The 10,657-nt window shown below is 37.7% G+C and overlaps 1 protein-coding gene across 1 annotated transcript; it reads left to right on the forward strand.

The window, feature by feature from the left end:
* Positions 1-3,038: 3,038 nt before the first annotated feature.
* On the forward strand, positions 3,039-8,915 carry LOC131522764 (uncharacterized). The gene has a single exon (XM_058748456.1). The coding sequence runs from the start codon at positions 3,387-3,389 to the stop codon at positions 4,065-4,067; it is 681 nt and encodes a 226-aa protein (XP_058604439.1). The 5' UTR covers positions 3,039-3,386; the 3' UTR covers positions 4,068-8,915.
* The last annotated feature ends 1,742 nt before the right edge of the window (positions 8,916-10,657 follow it).

Here is a 10,657-nt window from a genome sequence, read left to right on the forward strand (position 1 = left end):
TTTACTTTCACTTGAGTAAAATGTTTGAGTACTTTTTACACCTCTGGTCCCAGTTTATTTTCACTGGCCAAACCACAAATATGGGGCTCATCACATCACTATTGCTGCTTCACAACTGTTATATCTTCTCCCGGCTGGTACACTTTTTTATTGCCTGTTCAGATAACACTAATATCTTTAAGTGATTTTCTCTTGTCTTTGAAATGAGTATGCAAAGTATCAAAGAGGAGTTCAAATGCACAATGTCCTTGAAATATCTGAATTATTAATTTACAGTGGTTTTGAAGCAGTATTGAGCCGGAGATGTTGGATTTTCCCATTATCTGTAGTGTTCTTGAGATGTGACCAAACTTCCGCCGCAGTCTCTTCCCAGCATCACTGTAAGGATAGGGGCTGGTTTCACATTAAGCTTGGTTATAATGATGTGGTGTCAGGTTGTGGGTGGTCTGAGGAAATGGAGAGAGTTTTTCATAAAGTCCACACACATCAGTTCTATTCCATCCTCCGCCCATGCTTCAGTTGATGCATGATATAGTCAGGTAAGTTACTGTAGCATTAGTTATCTTCGACATGCCAAAATACAGAAATGTATTTGGGCACTATTATTTCAATTATCTTTGTGTTTTGTAGATAATCTTTTATTTGCTTTTGGGAGATCTGAGAAACTAGGTTCCATCAGTGACAACAGTGGCTTAGAAGGACATGTCTTCTAAAAATTCCTTTAACACAACATTTTGTGAGAAGTCCGATGACATGGTTTCATATACATGCAATTTTCAAAAAATATTTAAAACAGAAAATAAAAGCAGTATAAATGTTTGGCCTGTAACATCAAAATTATTTCATTTTTATTTCATTAAGTGAAGTGTGGCCAAGTACGGTGACCCATATTTGGAATTTGTGCTCTGCATTTAACCCATCCAAGTGAACACACACACACACACACACACACTGTGAACACACACCCGGAGCAGTGGGAAGCCAATGATTGCATGAGAGCCAATACATTTCCGTTAGCTAATACAAGTTATTTTATTAGCTAATACAAGTTGTTTATATCTTTCAGAATACCTTCTGATATTAAGAAGATATGACTTTGTTAGGCTACATCAAAAAGCACCAATGTGGCATTTAGTGTTTGGATTTCATGGTGAAATTGACATAATTTTAAAACTGAAATTTTTGCAGAGGTGAGATTATCAGTCTGGTTGCATTGCATTTATGCAATACCACAGAAAAGCAACATGGTCTGAAAATTTAAGATCATCATACCTTGAAGGGTTGCAAAGTTATGATGTTTTCACAATAACCATCTCAAAAAAATATTATGGTTACACAGCATAACGGTATGGACATGATGTACAGTTATACCGTGAACCGTTCGGTTTGTACGTTTCATGATAACAGTTTCAACAATTACAATTTGATGGTATACCGTATCACATAATTTGATTCCATATTGCTTTATTTGAAATTATTTCAGCTAATTGTCTATTTTTCTTAAATGAATGCTGTAAACTATTTAGGGATGAAAATGAGCAAGACAAAAATGCCAGTAAACCATATCTCATAAACACATTTTTGATTTACAAACGGCTCATTGTGTCTAATAGTCATCAGCTTTATTATTATTATTATTATTATTATTTTCAAACATAGAAAACACCACAAAACATATAGTGCAAATACAACCCGAATTCCAGAAATGTTGGGACATTTTTTAAATTTGAATAAAATGAAAACTAAAAGAATTTCAAATCACAGGAGCCAATATTTTATTCACAATAGAACATAGATAACATAACAAATGTTTAAACTGAGGAATTTTACAATTATTAAAGGTTATGAGTTTCTGGAGTTTTGGTGTTGGAATTTGGTCCCATTCTTGCCTGATATAGGTTTCCAGCTGCTAAAGAGTTTGTGGTCGTCTTTGATGTATTTTTCGTTTAATGATGCGCCAAATGTTCCTATAGGTGAAAGATCTGGACTGCAGGCAGGCCAATTCAGCACCCGGACTCTTCTACTATGAAGCCATGCTGTTGTAATAGCTGCAGTATGTGGTTTTGCATTGTCCTGCTGAAATACACAAGGCCTTCCTTGAAATAGACGTCGTCTGGAGGGGAGCATATGTTGCTCTAAAATGTTCTCCTAGCTGAATCTTTTCAAAATTTCTTGCTTTTTCAGTCCTTTGTTGCCCCCGTGCCAACTTTTTTGAGACCTGTAGCAGGAATCAAATTTGAAATGAGCTGATTCGGTGGATAAAAGTGTAAAAGTTCTCCGTTTAAACATTTGTTATGGTCTCTATGTTGTATTGAGAATAAAATATTGGCTCATGTGATTTGAATGTCTTTTAGTTTTCATTTTATTCAAATGAATAAAACATTTCTGGAATTCGGGTTGTATAAAGGAAAGATCCAATATGGCAACAGACATAATTATAAATAAATACATTTCCATTTTTAAATCTTGAATTACCTATTTGGTGCCTACTTAAGCAATTTGAACATACCTATTTTTTAAACCCCTTCTTACTAGAATTTATTTTAGATGAATGCTGTAGCATTCATTATATTCCATCTGCCACTTGAAATGTAGAAATAATTAGTTATATAAATAATTATATAATTAATAATAGAAATTATAGAAATTAATTATTGGCCTAAAATCAGAGGGTGGAATTTGACAGTAAAAAATATTACAGTTTGATGGTATACCGTATTACATAATTTTGATTCCATATAGCTTCATTAAAAATATTTCACCTACATGTTTTGCTGGTGTTTTTCAGCTTTAGCTTGAACATTATTTCCTAACAAATAGCACATTTATTGTTATGTGTTATTTGAATACAAGAATATACTTAAAACTTATGTTTAATGAATGTCAAGATCTGTTGCTTGGCAACAGCATATGCTGGAATGTTGGATTTGCAAATGATCTTACATCTCTGGCTATTTATGACCTCAGCGGGGGAGGAAAAGAGTGAGAGGGATGCAGAAAGATAGAATAACTTCAAAGAGAACAAGAGAGGGAAATGTGTATGAGTGTGTGTGGGGTGGGCGGTCCATTCTGCTTTCCTACAAAATCTGATATAAAGCTGTGTTGCTATGGGCAACACACAGAGGGAGGGAACAGGGTATGATCAAGCAAGGATGGTGAAAAATAACCACTTTTTGGCTTTTTTTATTGCGTGAGCTGACGTAGATATCTGTGAGGACAGCAGAGAGCGAAAAAGAGAGATAGAGAGGGGATGCTGAGTGGGCAGGAAAACAGACGGCGAGCATCCAATCAGCTGCAGCAAAGTCAGCGTCCTTTTGTCCAATAGAGTGTGACGAGTCTCTTCCAGTGTGAGCTAACAGCGCTGGTGGCTGCTGTCTTATTAATGAATGGAGCGTCTCACAGGCAGCAAAACGGTGCTTGAGCTCTCTCTCCCTCGACGGAAAAGGCAGCACAAACAGAATAGTACTAGCGCTTTGCACCTCGACAGAAAACAACTGCAGCTGCCGTGCGCAAACATGAAGAATCACCAACATGAGGACGAGAACTCTGACAGCGATGGAGAACAGGAATCTTCTGTTCCTTCTACAACAAATGTCCGTCCTTCTGCTTCCTCTTCCAACATCCTCCTTCCCTCCTCTTCTCAGCGGAGATCCATCTCCATGGGAGACTTTCGGAGAGTCCCTGCTGGACAGGCAGGCTCCGAGCCGCCCTCTGCAGCCGCCACGGCACCCTCGTCCAAGCTGGTCACCCCCAGCTCCAGTATGGAGTTCGAAGCAGCTCGTCGACGCCTCCTGGAGGTGGAGGAGCGCCAACGAGTCATCAGGGAGATGGAGAAGCGGCTGGAGGAGTTAAGAGAAGTGTTTGTGCGTTCCGAACAGGAGGCGGTGGAACATGGGGAGCTGGTGGCCCGCATCACCGCTGCCGCCCAGCAGGGCGAACTATATGTGGCGGAAAACGGACAGCGGCTGAAAAAGGGATTGCGGTTTAAGCGGCACAGGCCCACTATTGTCTTCTCCTCCATGCTGGGGCTGAGAACGTGCCTCCCTTGGCCTGTTAAACTCAAATAGTGAAACATCTGCTGCAAGACGGTCTTTCACCGCTGTTACACGTCACAGCATCATCCAAGAATGTCTGAGGCTCATTTTCTACTCGCTATTAGTCAGGAAATGCTGAAACCTTTGCTTTGTTTGTATATATTGTTAACTGAGATCTCAGATGGTGCTTCATTTGAGCCCACTGAAATGGCGCAGGCCTCATATTTGCTGCTTGAACAACCCAAGACACTGGGTTATTTTCTGCAATGTGTGTGAACTCTGCTGATGTTTAGAGCTCTGTGCATGTGTTACACTCAATGTACCTGGGGTTGCTTCATGTGCGTGAATGGTGTGAATGTCAGGAGACAGCAGGGTGCTAATCTTCCAGAAGTAGTCACTCAGGTTTCCTATGATTGGTCCAAAACGAAAAGCTTTCTTCTGCAGAGACAGATTTAGGCCTTTCACTCCAAGAACGTTAACTATAACAATAACTATATGTGACCTTGGACCACAAAACCAGTCTTAAGTGTCAATTTTTCGAAATTGAGATTTATACATCATCTGAAAGCTGGATAAATAAGCTTTCCATTGATGTATGGTTTGTTAGGATCGGACAATATTTGGCCGAGATACAACTATTTGAAAATCTGGAATCTGAGGGTGCAAAAAATTCAAAATATTGAGAAAATCACCTTTAAAGTTGTCCAAATGAAGTTCTTAGCAATGCATATTACTAATCAAAAATGAAGTTTTGATATATTTACGGTAAGAAATGTACAAAATATCTTCATGATCTTTACTTAATATTCTAATGATTTTTGGCATAAAGGAAAAATGGATCATTTTGACCCACTCAATGTATTTTTGGCTATTGCTACAAATATACTCCAGCGACTTAAGACTGGTTTTGTGGTCCAGGGTCACATATTAGCGTCGACACCAATGGATGATAACGTTCTGGTTGTTATAAGCATGCGATGCAGTTATGTAGTCTGCCACTGTGAATGCTCAACTCTTTGATGTCAGGTGGATTCTGATTGGCTATCAAAGATTTTATCATTCATCAGCTGGAAAAATTGGTTCCAACAATATTCAGTATTGTTACAGTTGTAGTGCGGACTAGTGTGAACTTTATAGTTATAGTTCCTGCTGTAGTTATCATCCATGGTGTGAATGACAGATGAATTGTATGCGATTGTGATTGTACGATTTGCGCACATATACTGGGGGCTTGCGAGGAGGTGCGCACATGCGCTTTGGTCCTCATGAGTACATCTGGGACGCCCACTGAGCATGTGTGGATGGAGAAGAGAAGTGGCGATTTATCTCTCTTCGTCAACGTTCCATCTGGGGCCTCTCTCGTCCCCCTGTCGCTTAGCAACCTGGATCTGACTTGCATTTCCTTCAGAATGTATTTGACATCAACAGATCTAAAACTACAGCTCATGAATGACAGGCGGAGGACATTTTGAAATTCTTCCTGTGTGAATTCATTCACTGCAGACTGCTGGTTAGTTTGAGTGTACACGACTGAAATTGCCATCAAATATGTAGTTAAAATACGTAAGCAAATGGCTGTGTCCGAAATGTAAGTCCCTGTCAGTTAATGACCTCCCAGGCTTTCAGACCGGCTTCTAAAGCATCATACTGTCATGTTTAATGATCTAGAACTAATTCTTGTGAGAGATAACCAAACAAATATTTAATGACGACAAATGCTTAATTCTTGCCAGAAAATCATACATAACGAATGTACATTCATAAATTATTAACCACTCCATCAGATACCATTTTCAGTCTTGAACCACACGCATAGAATAATGGAAAACCACAGGCAACATAGGATCAAAAACCTTCAAAACGAACCAGATGAAGGCATGTTAGACAGAAAGGATGTTATGCTAACATCTAATGCCTTCCTACCTCCGTATGCTACCTGCAAACGCTGCTTTTTTTCAGGTTTCAGGCACAACCAATATCACTCATTTGGTTCTGAGTAGAAGTGTATCACATAATCTTTTTGGTTGGTTATTTGGTGCAACTGCTCTCATGGAAACTTCCTGTCTCCTCTGCGTTTCCTCTCTCTCTCTCTTTGAGCAAATGGCTGTGGCTCAGCCTTGTTTGAGAGGAGTGCGTTTGGGGACTTCAGCAAAACACAGGAAACTGTTATTCTTGGCTTGAACCGGTTAATTCTGGAAGATTCTGGGCTAGGTAGAGAGAGAAAGATGATGTGATGCTGGCTATCCTTGTATGTCTTTAGTGAGCAGAATAACCTTTCCTTCGGCAGATAAATTTATGCTGTACCGCGCGGGGTGAGCCAGCAGGACCGTACATCACCACTGAGAATATAGCCTGCACCTGGCATCTTGCCTCATTGTGTAAGCAGACAGTCGCTCTACTCGCTGCAACATAATGGGAAAAAACACTGAATTACTGCATCGAAATATATCATTATATATAATGTATGCTTTTAAAATTATATTATTATTAATAACACAAATAATAATATTAATAATTACATTTAATGAGCACAAGTAATTATAGCAGAAGTACTAATAATTTGTATTAACTTTGTTCTGTATTAGATTCTGGTCAGAAGTCTTTGATAAGATTTTAAGTGTCTATTTACTCTTATGTAACATTAATTATTAAATTGATACGCTGTGATTACAATCATTGCATACACACAGAATGTCTTTTAACAGGGTCACTTTGCAATCTACTCTATATACTACTGCTGCACGCATGGTGTTTTTTGTCTCTGCAGCTCTGCGTGACACCCACGCATCTGCTTGTGACGCCGTTAGATTTGCGTCATTTGACGGGGCAGGATGCCTGCAGACCACAGTCTTTATTCTTTATATTAATCAGGGGTAAAGCAAACACAATAGAAGTGGCTGAACCTCAAGGGCTACTTACACTACTTTAGTGATAGAACATCACAGCGTCCTTTAATGGTTGGGCTGATCTCCCTTATTTTAGTGGGGATTTGATTTAGGCAGCTGTAGATTATGCTACATTTAGGACACATGATTGATTGGCTGCTGTAGAGTATGAAAGATGATTGAACATGCCTGCAATGTTCTTCAGTGATATACAGTATTAACTGCAAACCAAATGTTGTGATGAAAGCCTTGTGTGAGGACATGTTTTTAGCGATTACTGTTGGTATGAAGTGATCCATCTGGGTTCCCCTACAAACATTTACCATGGTAACTACAGTTTAGTGTTGTATGGTTTCAAAAGATGATATTTATTTCACAGATCTCTGGAGTGCTTGATTCTGATTGGTCAGTTGTGGTATTCAGCGCTCTGATATTTCATAATATAGAGTGCAATCGTGTCCACCCACTTTTTTCAGTGGTTTTGGTTCCAGAAGTATTCCTATTCATTTTTCCCATAGGTTTTTTAAGTGTTCATTTAAGAGTTATAAGCCATGAGCCAAACCAATCAGCTGCAAGGTGAATCACATCATTATAAACTAAATTATAAAGAAAAAAGTACAAAACTGTGTCCTCAAGTTTTAACTACAGTCCCATAAAGTATTGAAAATGATAGAGAAATATAAATGGTTGACTCAAAGATGTTGATTTTATATTGAGAAACATTTATTTTTTTGTTTATTGCAAAATATGCATATTAGGCTGTATTCACATTTAAGAATGTAGAGAAACTGGCTTTATTTGTAGTGCTTCATGGGAATGATTTGCTTCTCGCAATTCTGTGACTGGTAAAGATTTCTTTGCAGAATCTTTGACAGTGTAGTTTTTCACCAGAAATTTCACTGTTGAACAGGATTATAAAAAAAATAAGCTGAAAGAATGCAGACTGACATCTTCCACAAAAGTATAAACAATCGATTAACAACTTCGTAGGTCACAGGAGGTCCATCTTTAAAGGTGTATAATTTATCTTTCAAAATGAATCTCCTACAGAGAAAATGAATGGGATTTTTACTTCTGGAACTTCACTATTATGCACTAGCATTTCCATGGTTTCATTCTGGTAATAAATACTGTCAGGTACCATGGTAAACTTTTTAAGGGATTCTTGGTAGTAGAAATCCAGCAATGCTACCAGATGACTGGTTGGATGGTTTCTCATTGCATTCGTGATTTGTAGGCTACATTTTCTCAAAAGCTATGTAGAGTTAAACATTCATCAAATGCCTTATCTCATTTACTGTAAATATGTAATTCATTTATGTTGTGTGGTTTAAAGACACCTCAGATGGAGTCTCTCTCACGCACTGGTTGTTGCACTGCACCTTTTATGAGTTTTGCTATGACAGAAATTAATAGAAAAGCTTTCCCAAAGATCTCTCTGGGCCCACTTGCAGGATGAATGTAAAGTCTGTCCTTGTGTCCATGTATACAGTTATGATGCCATATCCTATAGGTTTCATCAGGTAACACTAATCTTTGTAAACAGTTTTGTTGGATATCCTGCTTTTGTTGTAAATATTTAGATTAGCTGATTCATTATTTCTTTTCTCAACTGTAAAATAATTTTCTCCAAGCTAGTGTAAGCTTAATGCTCAACGATAGCTTTTATTTTTAGTGACAGTATAAGAGAAGCTTTTCTGATAAAAAAGACATTTAATGGGGTTCACAAACTCTTTAAATTTAACTTTTGCCTTTGACTGTATTCTTTTGAACACTATTGAAATTGAATAAGAATGTATCATGCTTTGAATTTATGTATTTAATGTGCTTTTCAAAGTTTTATTCACAATCTTTAAAAATGGCCTATTCTGTAATTACTGAATTTAATTATGTGTAAGATTCAACATTCAAAAACCTTGTCTGTTGTCTAACACTAAAATTATGTATTTTTATTTCCTCTTTATGCTGAAATAATCACTAAATTTTTACTACATTACTTGTGTGGTTTGCTGAACAATAAGACATTTGGAAAATCAGTTTCACATGCTTCTGTACATTTATCGATGATATACTGAATATCAGAATTGCTTTTGCTGACCTTTTTAACGAACCTATTTGTCTATGGAAATGCTGATCTTACGCCAAAGAGAGAAACTAATATGCCTATATCTATTTTAAACTGCAAGTCTCTCAGCAGAATTTGATAGGTCAACAGGACCGGAAGAAACGCTTGATCCAGCACAGCTTGGAACGATTTCTGCTGAAATCAGAACCAACACCCTCCTTTCTTTCCCTGAGCCATCTGGCAATCTGACAGACATCAGCATTAGAGGAAACACAGACCACTAATGTCAGTCCACCTGACATAAACATTTATATACGCGAATGTCAATTGCTTACTTGGATTAAGATTGATTTTAAATCGATTGCCTAAGTGTTTTACAGCAGGAAGAAAAAACTTATATTAGAGAATGACCCAGAGTCTGTCTCTCTCACCACATTCAGAATCTAAACCAGTATTACTTCAGTTATTTTATTATTAATTTATTATTAAATTATCTTTTTTTTGTCTTATTTTAAAGTAAAAATATATATTTAAAAAAAAAAAAACATCCTTAAAACATGGCCAAACTGAACATGTTTTAATAAAATTGCATAAGCGATCCAGAACCTGCGACATCAATAAGATTAAAGCTCTGGAGTGCAAAAGGGCAACCATTAGTCGTTACCTCATTTGCAGTTTAAGATTAGTAAAGCACTCATGTTGTTGTTAGCATAATAACATAAGGCCTTGCGTAATGTTATTAACCCCTAATGACAAAAGCTATGACATTATAATAGCCCCCATCCAATGGCTGGGTTTAGTTGAGTAAAAAGCTTACCTTGGTGATTCTCCATACACATTAATAGCCTGGGGTTGAGCGGGGTGCGGGGGGGATCTAAGTTGGCCTATCCACCTTTTTCCTGAGTAGGCCTAATCGACGAGGGCCGCTATATGATGGACTCTGTAACTTCCGCTTAGGTGGTCGTGTTCCGGTCTCCATAGAAATCCATGTTTAAAACTGGGAAAAAAGATCGACTTAATTATCGTTTTGTGAGCAAAATCCTGTTAACTTTGCCCCGATCTGGAACTGTGGCTATAGGCGTGCCCTCATCTGTTTTCAATGCAATTTACTTTGGGCCGCTTCATGTCATCTATCTATCTATCTATCCACTCGTTAAACTATGACCGGTGAATTACTGCGACACTGTAAAGTCACGAAATGGCCCTATGTAGTTTAAAAAAAATCATTTTCGTAGGTTTAACGTTAAATTATCGGAATATACGTTAACGTGACAAGAAACACCTGAGACCGGAAACGTAAAGCAAACGTAAAGTTCGGGAGAAAGGTGGACATCGAAGACCTGTAACTGGTCAAAATTTTCCACCGTATTTCCTTGAATGTGCATTCTATTTCAAATGAATGTACCGCACATCTGCGCTTTGCTTTGGTGTAGCCTACATGTAGGGGAGCGCGGGGCACAAAGTAACGGGGGAGTTGTAACACACGTTTTTAAAAATATTTCCACACATGCTAGCATAATCAAATTTACAGTATTTACTAGTTACCATATCAACATTATATAACAGAAAAAAGTGCGCCAAAATTCAAAAGTCTTTTGAAGATATCGCTGAACATTTATTTTACCATAGTAAAATGAAATTTCTGGCTTAAGTAAATTTTCATCTCAGTTTTT

The sequence above is a fragment of the Onychostoma macrolepis genome, chromosome 17 (genome assembly GCF_012432095.1).
Source record: "Onychostoma macrolepis isolate SWU-2019 chromosome 17, ASM1243209v1, whole genome shotgun sequence".
NCBI classification, from domain to species: domain Eukaryota; kingdom Metazoa; phylum Chordata; class Actinopteri; order Cypriniformes; family Cyprinidae; genus Onychostoma; species Onychostoma macrolepis.